This window comes from Ursus maritimus, unplaced genomic scaffold (assembly GCF_017311325.1).
Source record: "Ursus maritimus isolate PB19 unplaced genomic scaffold, ASM1731132v1 scaffold_12, whole genome shotgun sequence".
In the NCBI taxonomy this organism is placed as follows: Eukaryota; Metazoa; Chordata; class Mammalia; order Carnivora; family Ursidae; genus Ursus; species Ursus maritimus.
Window position 1 is genome coordinate 66,820,566 of NW_024423564.1, and position 23,708 is coordinate 66,844,273.

Here is a 23,708-nt window from a genome sequence, read left to right on the forward strand (position 1 = left end):
CCGAGATGCCCTTCAACAGATGACTGGATTAAGAAGTTGTGGTCCATATATACAATGGAATATTACTCAGCTATCAGAAAGAACGAGTTCTCAACATTTGCTGCAACATGGACGGCACTGGAGGATATAATGCTAAGTGAAATAAGTCAAGCAGAGAAAGACAATTATCATATGATTTCTCTCATCTATGGAACATAAGAACTAGGAAGATCAGTAGGGGAAGAAAGGGATAAAGAAAGGGGGGTAATCAGAAGGGGGAATGAAGCATGAGAGACTACGGACTCTGAGAAACAAACTGAGGGCTTCGGAGGGGAGGGCATGGGGGAATGGGATAGGCTGGTGATGGGTAGTAAGGAGGGCACGTATTGCATGGTGCACTGGGTGTTATACGCAACTAATGAATCATCGAACTTTACATCATAAACCAGGGATGCACTGTATGGTGACTAACATAATATAATAAAAAAAAACATTAAAAAATAAAATAAAATAAAATAAAATAATCCACTGGAAAAAAAAAGAATCTGGAGAAATCAGAAACCCTTGTGCATTATTGGTGTGAATGCAAAATGGTACAGCTGCTGTGGAAAACAATATGGCAACACCTCAAATAATAAAAAAATAGAATTATCATATGATCCGGCAATTCCATTTCTGGGTATACCCTCAAAAGAATTAAAAGCAGAGTCTTGAAGAGATATTTGTACCCCCATGTTTCTAACAACATTATTCACAAAAGCTAAAATATGGAAGCAGCCCAAGTGTCCATTGATGGATAAATGCATAAACAAAATGTGATAGAATATGCATAGGATGGAATATTTTCAGTCTTAAAAAAGTAGAAAATTCTGACATATGCTATAACATGGATAAACCTTGAGGACAAGCTAAGCAAAATAAGCCAGTCACAGAAAGACCAATATCCACAGATTCCATTTATAGGGTACTTAGAATGGCCCAAATCATAAAGACAGAAAGTACAATGGTGGTTGCCAGGGACTGAGGAGAGGGAAGAATAGGGAGTTACTGTTTAATAGGTATAGAATTTTAGTCTTACAAGACAAATAGATTTATGGGGATGGATGGTGATGGCTGCACAACAATGTAAGTGTATTTAATACCACGGACCTGTACATTTAAAATATGGTTGGGGCACCTGAGTGGTTCAGTCAGTTAAGCATCTGCCTTTGGCTCAGGTCATGATCCCAGGGTCCTGGGATTAAGCCCACATTGGGCTCTCTTCTTAGTGGGGAGCCTGCTTCTCCCTCTCCCTGCCACTCTGCCTGCTTGTGCTCTCTCTCTCTCCGTCAAATAAATAAATAAAATCTTTTTAAAAATAAAAAAATAAAACATGGTTAAGATGGTAAAGTTTACATTATATGTATTTTACCACAATAAAAAAAGAAAAAAACCCTACAAATACACGCACACACACACACAGAGAGATTAACAAAGCAAATAAAAAAGAGGAAAAATAATGAAAGAATAAAATACAGTAGTCCTCTCTTATCTGCAGGGATATGTACCAAGACCACCAATGGATACCTGAAGCCACAGATAGTACCTAGCCCTAATCTGTTTTTTTCTTATACATACATACATACTTATGATAAAGTTTAACTTATAAATTAGGCACAGTAAGAGATTAGCAACAATAAAAACGAAATAAAATAATTATAAAATATGCTGTAATAAAATTTATGTGAGTGTGGTCTCTTGTTCTTTCTCAAAATAACTCATCGTACTATACTCTCACCTTGCTTCTTGTGATGATGTGAGATGATAAAATAGCTATGTGATGAGGTGAAGTGAGGGGAATGACACAAGCACTGTGATGTAGAGTTAGGTTACTACCGACTTTCTGATGATACATCAGAAGGGTCATCTTCTTCTGGACCATGATTGCGCATGGGTAACTGAAACCACGGAAAGCAAAACCATAGAAGAGGGAGAGCTACTGTAAATATATTAAATCCTAACTTAAAAACTAGAGAAAGAATAACAAATAAACCAACAGAGAGTACAAAAAATACAGAAAATAGCAAAAGTTAATACGGTAAAGAACAGAAAAATAGTAGACCAAATTAATAAATCAAAATTTTGGCTCTTTCAAAAAAATCTGTAACAGACATATACTAGCTAATTTAATCAGGAAAAGAGAGAGAATGTACAAATATATGAGGTAAGAAATGACAAAGGGAAAATAACTATTAATACAGAGAAATTTTTAAAAATTTAAATTGTTTATTTATTTATTTTTTAAGATTTTATTTTTAAGTGATCTCTACACCAAACGTGGGGCTTGAACTTCCAACCCTGAAATCAAGAGTTGCATGCTCTACTGACTAAGCCAGCCAGGAGACCCCAGAGAATTTTTTTTTAAAGATCAGAGAAATTTTTTAAAACCATGAGCTTATTGCTTCTATCCAAATAAATTTTAAAACCTAGATGAAATGGAAAATTCAGTATACCAGAGTTGACCCAAGTAGAGATAGAAAACTTAGATTAATTTCCACATAAGAAATAGAGAAGGTCATCAAGGAACGATCCCCACCAGAAAAATGAAAAATAAAGGACCAAAAAGAAGAAAAAGAGAAAGGAACAGAAGAAGTATTTGAAACAATAAACAACTGAGAACTTTCCAAAATTAATGATAGAACCAAACCACAGATACAAGAGACGCAGAGAATACCAAGCAGGAAAACATCAAAAAATCTACACCAAAAAGTCAATATGCACAATGTATTCAAATTACAGAAGATCAAAGACAAAAAGAAAATCTTAAAAGAAACCACAGGAAAAAAACAATTTACCTACAGAACAGCAGTGACAAAAATGACATTGGACTTCTCTTCAGAAACTAGGCAGAGAGTGGAGTAAAATATTTTAAGCGTTAAAAGGAAACACCCACCAACCTTGAATTCTTCCAGATTACCCTTAAAAATGAAAGAGAAATAAAGACTTTCTCAGACAAAAATTGAGGAAATTTGTCCTCAATTTATCCTGCTTTGCAAGATAGTAAAATCTGTTCTTTAGAAAACAGGAAAATGATATAGGTTGGAAGCTCAGATCTACATAAAGAAAGAAAAACATTAAGGAAGGAATAAATGAAAGTAAAATAAAACCTTTTGTTTCCTTATTTTTAATTGATCTAACAGATAACAATCTGTTCAAATAATAATAATAATAATAACAATGCATTCAGTTTAATAGCTTATGGAGAAGTAAAATAAATTAGAGCGATGTTATTAGAGATAGGAGAGAAACTGGGAGTTGAGAATACCCTTGTTATAAGGTACTTGCAAGTATAATTTGAAAGTGGGCTTGGATTAGTTCTAAATATATATTACAAACTCAAGGACAACCATTAAACAAGGTAAAAAAGAGTATAAATTATATGCTAAGAGAGGAGAAAAATGGAATCAGATAAAATGCTCAGTTAAAACCAGATAAGGCAGAAAACAAGTGGAAGACCAAAAAGGAAAAAAAAAAGCAAAGAATAGTAAGAAGTAACATACATGGTAGCTATTAATCCAAATATATCAATAATCATATTAAGCAACAATGATTTAAATACACCAATTAAAAGATGGACTGTCAGATGGATTAAAAAACCCCAATTACATGTTGCCTACAAGAAACCCACTTTAAAATATAAAGATACATATAGATTAAGAGTAAAGGAATAGAGAAAGAGACGCCATGCTAACTAACCAAAGGAAAGCTGGAGTAGCTATATTAACTTCAGATAGAACAGATTTCAAAGCAAGGAAAAATATTAGGGAAAATATTATTAGGGATAAAAAAGGGCATTACATAATTATAAAGGGGTTGATTCTCCAAGAAGACAACAATCTTTAATGTGAAAGCACTGGGGCTCCTGTGTGGCTCAGTCAGTTAAGCATCTGCCTTTGGTTCAGGTCGGGATCCCAGGGTCCTGGGATAGAGCCCCACATCAGTCCCGCATCAGGCTCCCTGCTCTGAGAAAAGCCTGCTTCTCCCTCTGCCTCTCTCTCTCTGTCTCTCATGAATAAATAAATCAAATCTTTTTTAAAAAATGTGAATGCACCTAACAACAGAGTGTCAAAATATATAAGGCAAAAAAATAATAGGACTCCAAGGAGAAACAGATGAATCTACTCCTACAGTTGGAGACTTCAACACTTCCCTGTCAGTAATGGACAGATCCAGCAGTCAGAAAAGCAGCAAGGACATAGTTGAATTAAACAATATCATCGGTCAGCTGGATCTATTTCACATCTATAAACACATCATCCAACAGCAGCGGAATACACTTCCTTTACAAGATCACAGAGAACATTCTCTGAGATAGACCACATTTGGGCCATAAAACACACCCTAAATTTTAAAAGAACATAAATCATATAACGTATGCTCTCAGATCACAATGGAATAGAAATCAATAACTGAAAGCTAGTTGGAAAACTCCAAAATAGTTGGAGAGTAAACCACACATTTCTAAATAACATATGGGCCAAAGAAATCTCAAGAGAAATTTTTTAAATATTTTGAACTAAATGAAAACTAAAATACAACTAATCAAAATTGTGGAAAACAGTGAAAGCAGTACTTAGAGGGAACTTTATAGCATTGAATTAATATATTAGAAATGAAGAAAGATCTCGGGCGCCTGGGTGGCGCAGTCGTTAAGCATCTGCCTTCGGCTCAGGGCGTGATCCCGGTGTTCTGGGATCGAGCCCCACATCAGGCTCCTCTGCTGGGAGCCTGCTTCTTCCTCTCCCACTCCCCCTGCTTGTGTTCCCTCTCTCTCTGGCTGTCTCTCTCTGCCAAATAAATAAATAAAAATTAAAAAAAATAAATGAAGAAAGATCTAAAATCAACAACATAATCTTCTGCCTTAGGAAACAAAAATGAGAACACATTAAATCCAAAGTAAAAGAAAGGAAATAATAAAAATTAGAACAGAAAGCAGTAATATTGGGGCCCCTGGGTGGCTCAGTTGTTAGGCGCCTTCCTTTGGCTCAGGGCGTGATCCCGGCGTTCTGGGATCGAGCCCCACATCAGGCTCCTCTGCTGGGAGCCTGCTTCTTCCTTTCCCACTCCCCCTGCTTGTGTTCCCTCACTCGCTGGCTGTCTCTCTCTGTCAAATAAATAAATAAATAAATAAAATCTTTAAAAAAAAAAAGAAAGCAGTAATATTGAAAATAGGAAATCAAGGGACAAAATCAATGAAGCAAAAGTTGATTCTTTGAAAAGTCCAATGAAATTGATAGATCTCTAGCCAGGTTAACTAAGAAAAAAAGAGAGAAGACAAAAATAAAAAGGGGACATCACTACTGATTCTATGGGCATTAAAAAGGAATATTACAGGGGCGCCTGGGTAGCGCAGTCATTAAGCGTCTGCCTTCGGCTCGGGGCGTGGTCCCGGCGTTCCGGGATCGAGTCCCACATCGGGCTCCTCCACTGGGAGCCTGCTTCTTCCTCTCCCACTCCCCCTGCTTGTGTTCCCTCTCTCACTGGCTGTCTCTCTGTCAAATAAATAAATAAAATCTTAAAAAAAAAAATAAAAAGGAATATTATGAACAACTGTATGCTTATAAATTTGATAACCTACATGAAATGGACAAAATTCTTGAAAGAAATAATCTACCAAAACTCAACAAGAGAAACAGATAATCTAAATAGCCCTATATCTATTAAAGAAATTAAATCAATAATTAATATCCTTCCCAAAACAGGAAGGATGAGGTCTAGATGACTTCACTGGTTTATTCTATCAAATATTTAAGAAAGAAATCATACCAATTCTTTACAATCTCTTCCAAAAAATAGCAAAGGGAATACTACCTAATTCATTTTATGAGGCCAGACATTATCCTAATACCAAAACCAGACAAAGACATTACAAGAAAGGAAAGCTACAAACCAATATCTCTTATGAAATAGATGCTAAAATCCTCAATGAAATATTAGCAAATAAAATCCAACAATGCATAAAAGGAACTATACACCATGACCAAGTGGGATTTATTCCAGATAGGCAAGTCTGATTCAACATTCAGAAATCAGTTAATGTAATCTATTGCACCAATAAGGTAAAGAAGAAAAATCATAAGACCATATCAAAAGATGCAGAAAAAAAATCTAACACAATCTAATATCTATTCATGATTAAAAATAAAACACCTCTCAGAAAACTAGGAATAGAGGGGGATACATATCATAATGTATTGGTCAAAACCCATAGAGTATACAATATAAACAGTGAACCCTAAAGTAAACTGTGGATTTTAGCCCCATCAAATATAACAAAGGTACCACACTAATGCATGATATGAATAATAGGGGAAACTTGTAAGTGGAGGCAGGGGGATGAGGTGAGAAAGCACATGAGAACTCTCTGTGCTTTCTGCTTGGTTTTTCTGTAAACCTAAAACTCTCTGAAAAATAGTTTGTTATTTTTTAAATTTATTTTAGGAGAGAGAGAGCTTGAGCATGGGGTGGAGGGGCAGAAGGAGAAGGAAAGAGAATCTTAAGCAGACTCCACGCTGAGTGGGGAGCCCTAAGCAGGGCTGGATCTCATGACCCCGAGATCACGACCTGAGCCAAAACCAAGAGTTGGACACTTAACTGACTGTGCCATCCCTAGTTTCTTATTCAAAACAAAACAAAACAAATAAAAAAACCCCAACATACTACAAAGTCTCTTTAAATAAATCAGTGTGATTCCAATGCATGAAAAAATAGATCGATGAAATAGAAAAGAAAATCCAGAAATAAGCTCAAGTACATATGTCAATTTAGTATATGATAAAGGTGGTTATCTCAAATCACTGGAAAAGATGGAACTTTTAAATTAAATTAAATTTTTAATTGAAGTGTAATTAACATACAGTATTATATTAGTTTCTGGTGTACAATGTAGCGGTTCAACAATCCTATATATTACTCAGTGTTCATCATGGTAAGCATACTCTTAATCCCCTTTATCTACTTCATCCTTCCCCCTACCCCCGTGTCTTCTGGCCACCACCAGCTTGTTCTCTGTATTTAAGAGACTGGTTTTTTGTTTGTCTCTTTTTTCTTTGTTCGTTCATTTGTTTTGTTTCTTTAATCAAAACATCTGAGTGAGATCATACAGTGTTTATCTTTGACTTAACTTCATTTCCATAATGCCCTCTAGGTATGGATGGATGCTGTTGCAAAGGGCATGATCTCAATCTTTTATTGTTGAGTAATATTCCATGGTATATATATATCACAGAAGAGATGGAACTGTTTAATATATGGTGATGGGACAACTGGATAACCATTTGGAAAAGTTAGATCAACACTTCGTACCATACATAGGAATAAATTCTAAATGCAAAAAGAACAAAATCACACCAGCACTGCAGGAAAAACACGGATGAATGTCTCTACAGATTGGGTATAAGGCAGTGGTTCTCAGTTGCGGATAATTTTTTAAAAAGGTTTTATTTATTTTTTTAAAGATTTTTATTTATTTATTCGACAGAGATAGAGACAGCCAGCGAGAGAGGGAACACAAGCAGGGGGAGTGGGAGAGGAAGAAGCAGGCTCATAGCGGAGGAGCCTGACGTGGGGCTCGATCCCATAACGCCGGGATCACGCCCTGAGCCGAAGGCAGACGCTTAACCGCTGTGCCACCCAGGCGCCCCTAAAAAGGTTTTATTTTTATTTTTTACTTCTTGAGAGAGACACAGAGAGAGAGTGAGAGGGAGCACGAGTGGGGTGGGGGGAGTGGAGGGGTAAAGGGAGAGGTAGAGAATCTTAAGCAGGTTCCACAGCCAGCGCAGAGCCGAATTCGGGGCTCAATCTCATGACCCTGAGATCATGACCTGAGCTAAAATCAAGATTTGGATGCTTAACCAACCGACCCACGCAGGCAGCCCAGCTGCAGATAATTTTGTCTCCATGGGACACTGAGCAATGTCTGGAGACATTTTCAGTTGCCACAACTATCAGAGTCCTACTGGCATCGAGAGTGGGGATGTCAGGGATGCAGCTAAACGTCCTGCACTGCACAGGACAGCTCCCCACGCAACAAAGACTGATCCAGCCCAAAGTGTCATTAGAGCAGGGACGGAGATACTCTAGAACAGGCGAGGGCTAGTGACTACTACTTAAAATCCAGATGCAATTTTTAAAAAGTATTGATAAATTTGACTACATAAAAATAAAAATTTTGAAAAGGTTTTATTTTGAATAAATTTAACATCTTCCCCTAAAACTTTGTATTTTGTTTTTTTATCATAATTATGTAATACAAAGAAAGAGTAAAGAATTTTTTCACCAAGTCCTTCATTAGATGCCCCCAGATCCACTCTAATGAGCCATAAAATTTAGCATTTTCTGTGTGGGCCACGATGTGGACAAGTTTGGAACTACTGCTATATATATATCCGTGTTCTTAAATTCTTAACCTAACCTGCCTCTCTGAGTGTCCTCCTTATAATATCTACATTCCTGTGTGTCTATGTGTGTATGACTGTGCATGTGTAGATGTGTCTTGCAAATTTCCAAATACATTTGCTAAAGTAACTATATTTTATGTTTAACATTTATTCAGTGCGAGGCACTGTCCTAAGTGCTTCACGTATGTTAACATATTTAATCATCACCACAAACCTAGGAGATAGGCTCCTTTTTATCCATGCTCACTCCGCTCCCATATCCATTTCTATGTAGCATGAGTGTTTTCAGTTTGTCAATATTCCTTTGTTACTACTGCAAACCCTGCACAAAAAGCCATATGCCCTGTGTGCTTTGGGATATTAAATGTCCCCTTGTTATATTTGTATTAATAACAATTATACATAATGAACATGATATAGAAAACTTCCGACAGGACTACTACTATGGATCTAGCAAACTCTTCTAAAGCAGCTCTGTCCCTACAAAATCTCCATTAAGAACAAGAATGTTTTCTTTTTTCACACTGAGGCCTATTCTTCTAGACAGACACAATGCAATTATGACAGCGCATGGACTTGGGCCACCCAAATGCAAGAAATACCTGTGTACTTATGTAGAATTTTGACCATCTCCTGTAAGCGGTGGCCCTGAGGGCTGAATTTGAAAATGATGTCATGGTGATGTAAGAAACTGTATAAGCGGTAAAAGATGATTTTGCTGGCTTCAAACGTTGCTTTAACATAAAGATCACGGGTGCTAGAAGAGAAAGCAGGGACAACGTGTCAATGAATGACTTAGATGATGGCGAACAAGTACCTTTTTTTGCTTTCCTGTCACTGACCTGCTTATCTGGCAGTTGGTTTCCTGGCTGAAAGCACATTTCATAAGTATGTCCAGGGTCATCAAGTCGATGTGCTCATAGACCTCCACAACTGTGTCCTGAGGGCTGCAAATCTTCTCCCACTTACCCTGGCACGGGAGGTCAAGATCAACGACATCATCATCATCAAACTTCCTTTATCTGAAAGCTCCTCCCTGACCCTGCGCTTAGGATGTAATGTGGACAGCCCTGGCCTAAATTAAGCAAATGCTTACTTGGCATGAGGAAGGGAAAACTGCACCCAGCCGGGTGAGAAAGAGCATGGAGCAAACCAGGTCTGGTACATGGCTGAGTTAAGTATCTTTGGCCTTGCAGTTATTACCATAACTCTGCCTTACAGCAGATCAGAGTCCCAGTAAAACAGACCTGTAATTACAAAGGGTCACCCCAGAGCTTCCTCCATCTCCAGTCCCCAAATTGCTAAACACCCCACCCCACCATCACTACTGCCAACCACCATAGCCACATTTAAAATAAACTTGGAACATTGTAAAAAAACATTTTCAAGTCAGGGGCGCTTGGGTGGCTCAATTGGTTAAGCGTCTGACTCAATTTCGGCTCAGGTCATGATCTCAGGGTTGCGACATCAAGCCCCGCTTAAGGTTCTCTCTCTCTCCCTCTGCCCCTCCCCTCTCTCTTTCTAACAAAACAAAAACAAACACATTTTCTTTTTTCATTTTTTTGTCCCTTAACTCAATGTGGTTTTATTTTTTTTATTTTGTTCAGTTAGCCAACACACAGTACATCATTAGTTTTTGATGTAGTGTTCAATGATTCATAAGTTGCGTATAATACCCAGTGCTCCTCACTACACATGCCCTCCTTAATACCCATCACCCGGTTACCTCATGCCCCCAACCCCTTCCCTTCTGCAACCCTCAGTTTTTTTCCTGGAGTCCAGAGTCTCTCATGGTTTGTCTCCCTCTCTGATTTTTTCCTATTCAGTTTTCCCTCCTTGCCCTGTGGTCCTCTGTGTTATTCCTTAATTGCCACACACGAGTGAAACTATATGATAATTGTCTTTCTCTGCTTGACTTATTTCACTTAGCATGATCCCCTCCAGTTCCATCCATATCGTTGCAAATGGTGGGTAGTCATCCTTTCTGAAGCCTGAGTAATATTCCATTGTATATATGGACCACATCTTCTTTATCCATTTTCAATTCAGAAGCGGTGGTCAGAGAGAAGCCATGAAAGGAATAGCTTTGGGGAGTGACTCCCAGTCAAGTGCTCCCTCTGTCCACTTTACTTCTGTGATCTACTCATGACGTGAGATGTTTTGTGGCTGAAACTGCCATAAAGTTCCCTGTTGAAAATATATTTGTCATAATAAGCATTCTTTGTGTAAAACACAAATACATCTGAATGGTTCAAGTCAGATCAACCTACATTTGCTGAGTACCTATGCTGTAGCTAGGGGCTGTTATGCATTTCGAAGTCTCGGAAAAAAAGGCAGAGGTTTTTTTTTTTTTTTAAAGCTTTTACCCAAATGTCAACTGTTTATTCAATTGTTTTCATCTTGAATTATGTAAGTTTTACTGAGTAAATAAAGTAAATTTAGAAGAAATGGGAGCAAAGGGGAGGTTCAATGCTGGAGGCACTTGGGCACAGTTCAGCAGAGGGAGGGGCTATGAGTGAGGTCTCAGGCACAGGTGGGACAGAGAAATGAGGAAGACAGAAGCAGTTTTATTTGAACAGAGATAAACCCAGTACCACCACTGGCTAGTCTGCAATTGTGCACAAAGCCGCTCAGCACGAGAATGGAAGGAGCACACCCCTTGCCCCAAGCCCGCTAGCCTTCACCTCTGGTTCTCTGCCAAGAATGAGACACGGGTCTTTTTACCCCAACCAGGGAGACTGAGGTTAAATCTGCTTCTATGAGAACCCAGTCAATCATCTGATAACAGTGGTTCTCTCTTGGGAAAAGTGATGGGCTTGCAAATGAAGGTGGAGGGAAACTTTGGCTTTGTTTGTGGAGTTTGAAGTGTTTCTGATAAAATTTGTATTAACAAATTACTTATCTGATTTTTAAACAAGTACAAATTTTAAAATTCAAAATATACCATGTACAAGTGGAGTTTTGGAATGGAACTCATTTACAAATCAGAGACCACCCTTAGCAATATTCCTCTGCCAACATCCTCCTGCCCCTTTGAAAAGGCTCAAGTCAGCTGCTAATGATGGACCACAAGAAGAAACTCACATCTGCGACATTAATGTAGATACTATCCTTTGCTAGGGTCTTTGTGACCATCAGGCATGTTCATTCCAACTTCCACACCTTTGTCCATGCTAACTCACTCTGCCTAGAATTAGCCACACCTGTATTAGCCACATAATCAAGTCCAGCTCATATTTCTTCGCAAATCTGAGTCTCCTCTAAATCTGAAGCCACTATAGCTGTTCCTGGTTCCCTCTCCTATCATTTATAGCACTTACCATCTGAATCTCACTACTCGGTACTTGGTTTACTGCCATAGGGTCTCAAAATATATCTAAGTCAGATGACCAGATCTTCATCATTTTTTATCACCCAAAGAACCAAAGCAAAAGTTTACAATGACGCCTCTTGCTCAGCTGGTAATTGCACATTGGGTAATTTCTAAAGGCATCCCCTTTTGACTTTCACTACCCACTACACATGTTGAATACATTCCCTGTTGGCAGCATTCTGCAACACACTAGAGCACTTCTGTCCCTTCACTTACCAGCATTGTGTTCACAGAATGGGCCATCACCTTGACATATGATTTCAAGATGTTAACATTGAACGCAGGAGTTAGTAGGCGACGGTGCTGGAACCACTTGGGTCCGTCTAGACTCAGCAGTCCTTTTCCTTGAGTAATAAAAAGGACAAAACCTCATGCCATTTTATTAGATGATAAGGAAGGAGAGGTGAGGAACACAGCACCATGGGGTGACCGTGGCACACAGGTGTCATAGCAGAATGGAAATCAGAGCAGTGCTCATATATTAAGTCGGAAGTCAGTTTGATGCTTACATCTGGGATGGGTGTACTTACTATTGTGAGGAAGACCCTAAGTTTTGCAGCCTGATGAGTGTGCCAATCCTGAAATCACCAGCTATTACCTGTGTAGTAGCCGAGTAAGTCACCTAATCTTCCTGAGGCTTGGTTTTTTCAATGATAAAATGTGATAATAAGCATCTACTTCACTGTGTTGCTGAGCAGATTAAATGAAGGTATATACATGAAGCACCTAGACTGGCTTCTAGCTCATGGTAGAAACACAACAAATATTTGTCTCCTCTTGATTCCAAACCAATCCATAAAGTACACCGTGAACACAAAATGTATAAGGAACTAGACCTGAGTATTCACTCTGTCCCCAGATGTCTCCTCCTTGAGCCCTAGTCTGTGCTTTACACCTATAAATGATATGAAATGGAAATACTCATCAAGGCCAATGCTTTACAACCTTCTGTTGCAAGAAAGATCATTAAAGATTTGGCTTTAAAATGACCTTTAAGTTTATTAATATGTAATTTCCATCATTCATTGAAAGCTTACAACATGTCAGGCTTGTGATGCATGGTCCGGTGCTGGTCTAGTGCCAGCCATTACACTAAGTATAGAAAATATGTGCTTCACTTAATCCTCACAATGGCCTAGAGATGTAACACTCATTAGATATTTCCCCCAAAATCACATTCAACTAGTCAGTGGGAGGATTCAAATCCAAGTAGCTCTGAACCCCAAACCTACAGTTTTTTCATTTATTTCCCTCTTTGTCTAACATAAATACCAATCACATGACTAAAAGTCTTAATTTATCTGCTCATGGAATACTGTCGAACCATATTTCAGAGCAAAACTGCACTGGTTTGCAAATGGAAATAGAGGAACTCCAAAAAGAAAGGGGAAGAACCAAGAAAACAAGAGAGAAGAAAAGATAAAATAAAGAATACAGATGTGAGGCTGCACTTTTAAAGACAGAGATGGGACCCATTCGCACACATGTGCCTTGAGAATGAGACTTTTGGGAGAGAAATGGACAAAGAGGGTTCCTAGGAGGTTGTGCTGTGTTGACTTAGCCCTCCCTCTCGATCTTCCCCCTAGATAACTTGTAGTATAGATCTACCACCCTCTTAATGCTTTTGAGCATTCTGATTTGTTTCTTTGGAATGCTCTACCTCATGAGGGGACCTCATGAGGGGACCTCATGTGAGAAAGTGAGTCACCCCACTCTCTTGCACATACATACCAAGACATGGAATCAAGAACTTGTACAGGTACTTGGACTTGGGATCTGCAGAGTCAAGTAGAGGAAACAAATGACAGCATTAGAGGGAAATTACCAAAGTTGGTGAAGTTTCTCTTCGTTTGCCTGCGTTAAGTATAAATAGCAAAGAGAAGCCCAGAGCTCACCCCCTACAGCCTTGGCAGGCCCAGGAAAGCCACAGGTCTTGGCTGAGGAACCAGAGAACAACAAACCCCAGGAGGCAGACAGGAACACAAACTCGGATTCTTCCCTTGCTTACACTTTCTCCAATAGAAATGAGATTGCCTGAGGGTTACCAAGTTTCCAGAACAGAATTTAGGACAATATATTATGCCTTTCCTGGAAGATAGATTAGTGATTAGAGCAGAGGCTGGCAGACCACAGGAAAGGGAGACAAATGTCTCTTGGGGTTCTCGTGAACTCTAACATGGAGGTGTTTTACAGCTCTTGTCCTTTAAGAGGTGAGCAAGAAACAAATCAGGGCTGGGGGCATGGGAAACATGGAGACTTTCAGGGAAAAGCTGTTTTCCTTTATTAGGTTTTATTAAAAGTAATGGAGACAGTGGACAGGGAAGAAAGATTAGAATATAAGATCTTAGTTAAAACTAAGTTAGTTAAAACAAAGATGATCGAGCAAAAACCAGCTATTTTAATTATGTGCTATGAGATGATCCACCACAGATGCCTTGAAAAAGGCTTGCATGGGGGAGTTAGATGACTTGTGCTCCAAAAGGAAACACAGTAGAGAAATATGCAGAAAACAAAAAACAAAATTGGGACCACAATCAAGAGGTTATACTGGCAAATTAATGATCTAGCATTCAGGTTCATGTTGTGAACCAGCAGAGGCAGAGCTAGTTCTGAAGTCCCCTGAAGACTTATGCTCAAGCAGGGGGCTGGGGGTGGGGAGTATTGCTGATGCTCAAGTCACAAAACCAAGAGGCAAAGGAAGCCCTTGGTGATCCAGTGGTGCCAGTCGGGCTTTAAGATACACCCTCAAGGGCCCAAGGGAATCTGAGCTGGACAAGGGACTGGGGGGAGGGATGTGATAATCCCTTTCAGGGTTGGTCAGAAACCTCTCCCCACTTTCTCCAGGTCTCTCTTTCTTTTTTTAATTCCAGGATAGTGAACACAGTGTTATATTAGTTTCAGGTGTACAATGTAGTAATTCAACAATTTCATACATCACCCAGTGCTCATCATAAGTGCACTCCTTAATCCCCATCACCTATTTCATCCACCCCCCCTTTGGTAACCATCATTGTGTCTCTAGGTCTCTTAAAGGCCCAATTCTAATCTTTGCTTTAGGATTTCTTTAGAATCCTGCCTGTGAGTTTTGCATATCACTCCTAGGAGGATTAAGTTCCTGAGATGTATCCCTTTTCTTACCTGTTCTGCCCAGAAATGTCTTTGCGTAGTCTGGGTCATAGATATAAAAAAATGCCTGAAAAGGCCCAACCCAGCAAGGAAAGGCACAATGGTATTTTTCGACAAGCTCCTCAAATTTCTCCATTTTACCATCCTGAAGTAACTGCAGTGAAAAAGAAGAGTGAAGGAAGTTAGAGGAGCCAGACAGTCTGGACTCATCCCCTCTTACAGAGCAAGTGAATCTAGGGCCTGGATAAGATCACACAAACATGCTTTCCTTGGCATTTCCAAGCTTGGAGTATAATTTTTTAAAGGATTTATTTATTAATTTGAGAGAGAGAGAGAATTGAGGGGAGAGGCAGAGGGAGAGGGAAAAGGAGAGATTCTCAAGCAGACTCCCTGCTCAGTGTGGAGCCCAACGTGGGGCTCATTCTCACAACCCTGAGATCATGATCTGAGCTGAAACCAAGAGTCAGACACTTAACTGACTATGCCACCCAGGTGCCCTGGAATATAATTTTGTAATGAAGATCAGTGTATTTATCTTCTCAATGTAAATGTATGTTGCATCCCCAGAGTAAATCCCTGTCAAATGACATCTATGGTGAGCTGCTTTCCCAACTGAGAAGGTGAAGAGAGTCGAGTCTGCCTCACCTGCCAACATCACACATTTTGATTAGGAGTGGAGTCTGGAAGCTGAGAAAGATTTTTTTCCTATGTGGGAAGCTAATTGGTAGTAGATTGAACATGACCCATGATCCAGCTCACTATTTCCTCTCCATTTTCCTTTCTCTAGTTATTGAAGAGCGATTCTTTCTTGTGACTTCATTATTATGAAAGCTTTTCCCTAAAAACCTGCCCACTCCATCTACTAAGAAAATCCCATTCTTTTCCCTTACAACAATAGAAGACTCATTTATACAGGTGTGTGAAACTTGAAGCAAGTTTAAATTAAAAACTCTTAGCTTCCAACATTTATAAACCAGATTACAAATGCCACCATCAGAGATGAACTTTTTGCCTTAATAAGCAAGTTACTAATGACTCATTTAAATAGTTCCTCTAAATCACTGACAAGAAGATTCATTTATATCCACTTCTCGTATAAAGTGAGAGTGTGGGGGGCACCTGTATGTGTGTGTCTGGGTGTGCCCAGTGACACATGATCGTGGGGGTCTTGACTTGTGAAGAAACCTGAAGTCTGGCAAGTTCTTCCTTGGGTGACCAATCATATAGCGTTTGACATGTGATTTCTCTTACCCTAAGAAAAGGTGGAAAATTTTGGCTCCCAATTTCCTCTGTTACCAGCTACCACCTTTATCCCATGAAGTGTTCCCTGGAAAGTTTAGGACCCCTAGGAGGTTGAGATTCTTGAAATCTAGCTCCTGAAATGGTACAGACTCATTTTTGCTAAAATTCCCACAATCAAGCCAGTGACAAGCACTCACTGACAATGCAAATGATGTCTCCCAACAAAGCAAATGTTCCTTCATTAATTTGTAAACAATAGACAAGTGAGTATTTATTAAGTGCCTACTATATATGCCAGGCAATAGAGATGCAGGGAAATATAAGACAGGCAAGGTTCTTGCCCTTATGGAAATTATAGTCTAATATGAGGATTATTTCTTTAAGTTAGAAATTGTCATGGACACCCTCAGCCACAAGCATTTGGTTATACTTTTAGTAACTCCTGTCTGGGCAAAAAGGAGAGAAAGCCATTGTGACTCCTGTAATATATGAATTTATATTTCTTCATCCACAGCAGTATCTTAATACATTTGAAAATATGTCTTACATATATTTAGGAAACATTGTTTAGAAACATTCAGAAAATGCTTAGTCTCCAGACAAATAATAATAGCTAACACTTACAAAACACTAGTATGAACTAGGTGCTGCCAAGATCATGCTTTCCATGATTTATATTGTTTAATCCTTATACCAGGAACCCTATGAAGCAGATATGACTAGAACCTACATTTTACAGATGAGGAAACTGAACCTTAGGGAGGTTAAAGAAAATAGTTCCAGCTGTTCCTTGTGACTATCTAAGTGATGAATTGTCAAAAGAAACATAAAGTATAAAAAAAGGAAGGTAAATAGGTAGAGTTGGTAATATTAGTCAGCTTGATATATCAGCCATCTCTCATCTGTAAAACTCTGATAGAGGCCTCTCTAAAACACAAAAAAATAATTTACTGACAGTCAAGAGGGATCTCATAAAAACCATCTATGAAAAGCCTACAGCAAATATCATTCTCAATGGGGAAAGCTGGAAGCCTTTCCCTTAAGATCAGGAACACGACAAGGATGCCCACTCTCGCCACTATTATTCAACATAGTACTAGAAGTCCTTGCAACAGCAATCAGACAACAAAAAGGGATGAAAGGTATCCAAATCGGCAAAGAAGAAATCAAAATGTCTCTCTTCGCAGACGACATGATACTCTATATGGAAAACCCAAAAGAATCCACTCCCAAACTATTAGAAGTTACAGAACAATTCAGTAATGTGGCGGGATACAAAATCAATGCTCAGAAATCAGTTGCATTTCTATACACGAATAATGAGACTGAAGAAAGAGAAATTAGGGAATCCATCCCATTTACAATAGCACCAAAAACCATACGTTACCTTGGAATTAACTTAACCAGAGACGTAAAGGACCTATATTCTAGAAACTATAAATCACTCTTGAAAGACATTGAAGAAGACACAAAAAGATGGAAAAATATTCCATGCTCATGGATTGGAAGAATTAACATAGTTAAAATGTCCATGCTACCCAGAGCAATCTACACTTTCAATGCTATCCCGATCAAAATACCGAGGACATTTTTCAAAGAACTGGAACAAATAGTCCTTAAATTTGTATGGAAACAGAAAAGGCCCCGAATCTCCAAGGAACTGTTGAAAAGGAAAAACAAAGCTGGGGGCATCACAATGCCGGATTTCGAGCTGTACTACAAAGCTGTGATCACAAAGACAGCATGGTACTGGCACAAAAACAGACACATAGACCAATGGAACAGAATAGAGAACCCAGAAATGGACCCTCGGCTCTTTGGGCAACTAATATTTGATAAAGCAGGAAAAAACATCCGGTGGGAAAAAGACAGTCTCTTCAATAAATGGTGCTGGGAAAATTGGACAGCTACATGCAAAAGAATGAAACTTGACCACTGTCTCACACCATACACAAAAATAAACTCCAAATGGATGAAAGACCTCAATGTGAGACAGGAATCCATCAAAATTCTAGAGGAGAACATAGGCAGCAACCTCTACGACATCGGCCAAAGCAACCTTTTTCATGACACATCCCCAAAGGCAAGAGAAACAAAAGATAAAATGAATTTGTGGGACTTCATCAAGATTAAAAGTTTCTGCACAGCCAAGGAAACAGTCAGAAAAACTAAGAGGCAGCCCACGGAATGGGAGAATATATTTGCAAATGACACTACAGATAAAGGACTGGTATCCAAGATCTACAAAGAACTTCTCAAACTCAATACACGAGAAACAAATAAACAAATCAAAAAATGGGCAGAAGATATGAACAGACACTTTTCCAATGAAGACATACAAATGGCTAACAGACACATGAAAAAATGTTCAAAATCATTAGCCATCAAGGAAATTCAAATCAAAACCACACTGAGATACCACCTTACGCCAGTTAGAATGGCAAAAATAGACAAGGCAAGAAACAACAATTGTTGGAGAGGATGTGGAGAAAGGGGGTCCTTCCTACATTGTTGGTGGGAATGCAAGTTGGTACAGCCACTCTGGAAAACAGTGTGGAGGTCCCTTAAAAAGTTAAAAATTGAGCTACCCTATGACCCAGCCATTGCACTACTGGGTATTTACCCCAAAAATACAGACGTAGTGAAGAGAAGGGCCATATGCACCCCAATGTTCGTAGCAGCATTGTCCACAATAGCTAAATCGTGGAAGGAACCGAGATGCCCTTCAACAGATGACTGGATTAAGAAGTTGTGGTCCATATATATACTGTATGGTGATTAACATAATATAATAAAAAATATTAAAATAAAAAAATTATGAATGCAATAAACAATCTGAATGAAAATAAAACCATTCTGTTTACAACAGTATCAGAAAGAATAAAACATTCAGAAACAAATTTTAAAAGATAAATGTAAAATTTATACTCTGAAAACTACAAAACATTGCTGAAAGAATTTTAAAAAGACTTAAGTAAATGTAAAGATGTCCCATGTTCATGGATCAGAAGACTCAATATTGTTAACATGACAATATTTCCCAAATTGATCTACAGATTCAACATAATCCGTATCAGAATCACACCCGGGTTCTTTGTAGACATTGACAAGCTGATCCTAAAACTTATATGGAAACCAGAGGTATCCAGAATAACCTAAATAATCTTGAAAAAGAACAAAATATGGGTGCTTGGGTGGTTCAGCGGGTTAAGCGTCTGCCTGCAGCTCAGGTCATGATCTCAGTGTCCTGGGATAGTGTTCCGCATCTGGCTTCCTGCTCAGCGTGAAGTCTGCTTCTCCCTCTGCTTCTGCCCCTCCGCACTGCTCAAGCTCTCTTTCTCTAGCTCACTTGCTCTCTCTCAAATAAATAAATAAAATCTTTTTAAAAAAAGAACAAAATAGGAAGACTCATGCTTCCTGATTTCAAAACTTACTACAAACAAAAGTAATTAAGACAGTGTGGTATTAGCATAAGGATAGACATATAGATCAATAGAACAGAATTGAGAATCTAGAAATAAACTTCATGTTTACAGTCAACTGATAGCAGTGTCTTTTGTTCCAATGAGGTGGCTCTTAGTGGGCCCTTGGATGAGGGCTGGTCACCAGAAAGATCAAGCCATAATTAGAAGCTTGGAATTTTCAGCCCCACTTCCCATTCTCCAGAGAGGGAGAGGGACCAGAAATGGAGTTAATGTTCAATCATGCTGACGTGATGAAGCCTCTGTAAGAATTCTAAAAGTACAGGGTTTGGAGAGCTTCTAGTTTGGTGAACATGTGGAGGTGCTTGTAGAGTGATGCGTCTGGAGAGGGCATGGAAGCTCTGCACCCCTTCCCACATAGCTTGTCCTATGCATCACTTCCAACTGCATCTGTATCCTTTACCATATTCATTTATAATAAACTGGTAAACAGTAAATTAACCATTTTCCTGAGTTCTGTGAGCTGTTCCAGCATATTAACCAAACCCAAACAGGAGGTCACGGTGATTGGTCAGAAGCACAGTAACAACCTGGACTTGCCATTGGCATCTGAAGTGGGGAGGGGGTAGTCTTGTGGGGCTGAGTTCTTAATCTGTGAGATCTGATGCTATCTCTGGGTAGACAGTGTCAGAATTGCATTAAATTATAGGACACTCAGCTGGTATCACAGGATCACTTGGTTTTGGGTGAGGGGTGGGGTCACTCACCCAACATCTGGTGTCAGAAGTGTTGTGAATATGGTCATAGTGTGAGAGTAAAGGGGAAACAGGAGGACTTGGTTTTTCCAACTCAAGTTCCAAAACAATTCAATAGGGGAAAAACAGTCTTTTCAACTAATGGTGCTGGGATAACTAGATATCCACAAAAAATAGAATAAAGTTAGACCCCTACCTTACACAATATGCAAAAATTAACTTACTGGATCAAGGATCTAAATAAAAGAGCTAAAACTATAAAACTCTTAGAAGAAAGCATAAATAATTAACCTTAGGTTTGGTAGTCAGTTTCATTTCTATACTAAAACGTAGAAAATCTACATTTTCTACACAAAACCTAGTTGTGTTTCTAACAATAAACAATGAGAAAATAATGAAAACAAGCCCATTTGCAATGGCATCAAAAAGAATAAAATATTTAGGAGGTGAAACCAAGTATTGGAAAACCAAATATTCTCCACCAACAAGGTGAAAGACTTGTACAGTGAGAACTAAACATTTCTGAAGAAATTTAAAAAGACATACATAAATGGAAACACGTTCCTTGTTCATGGATTGGAAGATTTATTATTGTTAAGATGTCAATACTACCCAAAGCAATCTACAATTCAATGTAGTCCCTACCAAAATCCCAATGATGTTTTCTATAGAAATAGAAAAATCCATCCTAAAATTTATACGGAAAATCAAGGGACCTTGAATAGCCAAAACAGTCTTTAATAACAAGAACAAAAGTGAAGGATTCACATTTCCTGATTTCAAAACTTACTACAGAGCTACAGTAATCAAAACAGTGTGGTTCTGGCACAGAGAGACATATAGGCAAATGGGATAAAATAGAAAGTCTAGAAATAAGCCCCCAAATACGTGGCCAAATGATGTTTGACAAAGGAGCTAGGACCATTCAATGGGAAAAGGACAGTCTTTTCAACAAATGTTGCTGGGAGAACTGGATATCCACATGGCACAGAATAAAGTTGGGCCCTTCCTTACCTAACACCATATATGAAAATTAACTGAAAATGGTTCAAAGACCTAAATGTAAGACCTAAAACTGTAAAATTCTTAGAAGAAAACACAGGGCAAATTCTTCACAACATTGGATCTGGTGGTGATTTCTGGAATATGACACCAAATGCACAGGAAAAAAGAAAAAATATACAAATTGAACTTTATGAAAATGAAAAATTTGGGGGCACAAAAAAGAGTATAACAGAGTTAAAAGTAAAAAACACAGAATGGGAGAAATATTTGCAAATATCTGATGAGTGGTTAATATCCAGAATACATAAAGATCTTCTAAAACTCAAAACAAAAAACAAACAACCTGACCCAAATATGGGTAAAGGACTTAACTAGACATTTCTCCAAAGAAGACATACAAATGGCATTGAGCACATGAAACGATGCTTAACGTCACTAATCATTAGGGAAATACAAATCAAAAATATAAGATACTACCTCACACCCATTAGGATGACTGCTGTCAGAAAAAACAAACAAACAAACAAACAAACAAACAAACAAACAAACAAAAATCCAGAAAACAGCAAGTGTTGTAAAAATGTGGGGAAATTGGAATCCCTGTGCACTTCTGGTGGAAGTGTAAAATGGTACTGCCACTGTGGAAAACAGTGTGGTTGTTCCTCAGAAAATTAAAAATAGAGTTACCATATGATCCAGCAATTCCATTTCTGGGTACGTAACCAAAGAATTGTAAGTAGAGTGTCAACGAGATTTTTGTACACCCATGTTCACAATAGCTAAAATGTAGAAACAACCCTGATCGATGACTAGATAAACAAAATGAGGTATATAGGTACAGTGAAATATTATTCGGTTTTTGAGAGAAAGGAAATTCTGACATATGCTACAGTATGGATGAACCCTGAGGACATTATGCTAAGTGAAATAAACTAGTCACAAAAAGATAATTACTACACGATTCCACTTATATGAGATAGTAGTAGTCAAAATTATAGAGTAGTCAAAAATATAGAGACAGAAAATAGAGTGGTGTTTGCCGGGGGCTGGGGAGAGACAGAAATGGGAAACTATTGTTTAATGGGTATAGAATTTCAGTTTCACATCAAAAGAGTTATGGAGTTGGATGGTGTTGACTGCACAACATTATGAATGTATTTAATATCACTGAACTGTACACTTTTTAAAATGGTTAAGATAGTAAATTTTATGTTTTGGGCATTTTATTATGGTAAAGATGTTGGGAAAAAAGTCAGAAAGGTATCAGAATTTTCAACAGTCATCCTGAAAGCTAGAAGACAATGGAATGATGTCTTCAAAATTCTGAGAGAAAATTATTTCCCAAGTGTAATCCTATACCCAGTCAAACTATCGATCAAGTTATGAATTTTAATAGACATTTTCAGCAGTTTGGAGAGCTCAAAAAATTCACCGGACATTTCTTCACTCAATCTCAAGAAGCTACCCATAAAAATGATGAAATAAATCAGGAAAAAGAAAAGACATAGTATCCAGGAAATGGAAGATATGACACAGGATAGCACAATATCTTTGTACTTGGCCTCGAAAGCAACCAGTCCAGATTAGAACGGGAGGAGAGGTCTTTGGGAGAAATGCTTCCAGAAAAGCATATAGGCTGACAGATTTTTTTATATGTTTCAATATTTGGAAATATTGTTGAGATGTGTTTGAAATATTAAAGGCATTTGGGGGGGGCGCCTGGGTGGCACAGCGGTTAAGCGTCTGCCTTCGGCTCAGGGCGTGATCCCGGCGTTACGGGATCGAGCCCCACATCAGGCTCCTCCGCTATGAGCCTGCTTCTTCCTCTCCCACTCCCCCTGCTTGTGTTCCCTCTCTCGCTGGCTGTCTCTATCCTGTCGAATAAATAAATAAAATCTAAAAAATAAAAAATAAAAAAAAATAAAGGCATTTGGGGAAAAAATAGTGATAGACTTTGAAAAACTAAGCAGATGAGAGGAGGAGGGTAATAACACCATGGGAGGAAAAAAGTTCTATGAGAAAAGGAACAAAATCAACCATTAGGTGGTAAGTAAACATTTACATGATCAAAATAATATAAATACTAACTATTCTATTTAACAAAAAATATAATGTAACTATATTGGGACAGTAAATGATGAGGTATAAGTGATGACCCATCATAAGGTAGTTAATAAGTGGATATCTAAAATTATTAAATTAAGAAATGCAACATATTAATATTATTTTGCCGGTAAGGATTGAAATAAACAGGTAAAACAGTTGGGAGTGGTTGCTTTTGGGCAAAGGATCATGCAGGAGCTCTGCTGGGGACACCCTCCCCACCCCAGCCATGCTCTAAAATTCTGCCCAGACTTCTATAGACTTT

General features: G+C 38.4%; 1 protein-coding gene across 2 annotated transcripts in view; it reads right to left on the reverse strand.

The window, feature by feature from the left end:
- LOC103670744 (cytochrome P450 4X1) overlaps positions 1–23,708 on the reverse strand; it is a 45,754-nt gene that overhangs the window by 20,971 nt on the left and 1,075 nt on the right. For both annotated transcript variants that reach the window (XM_008699241.2, XM_008699240.2), the window contains exons 2-6: positions 14,929–15,070; positions 13,522–13,566; positions 12,007–12,134; positions 9,260–9,387; positions 9,020–9,174 (exon numbers count right to left, since the gene is read on the reverse strand). In XM_008699241.2, coding sequence (XP_008697463.1) covers positions 9,020–9,174; positions 9,260–9,387; positions 12,007–12,134; positions 13,522–13,566; positions 14,929–15,070 — 598 coding nt within the window. The remainder of the gene's footprint in view (positions 1–9,019; positions 9,175–9,259; positions 9,388–12,006; positions 12,135–13,521; positions 13,567–14,928; positions 15,071–23,708) is intronic.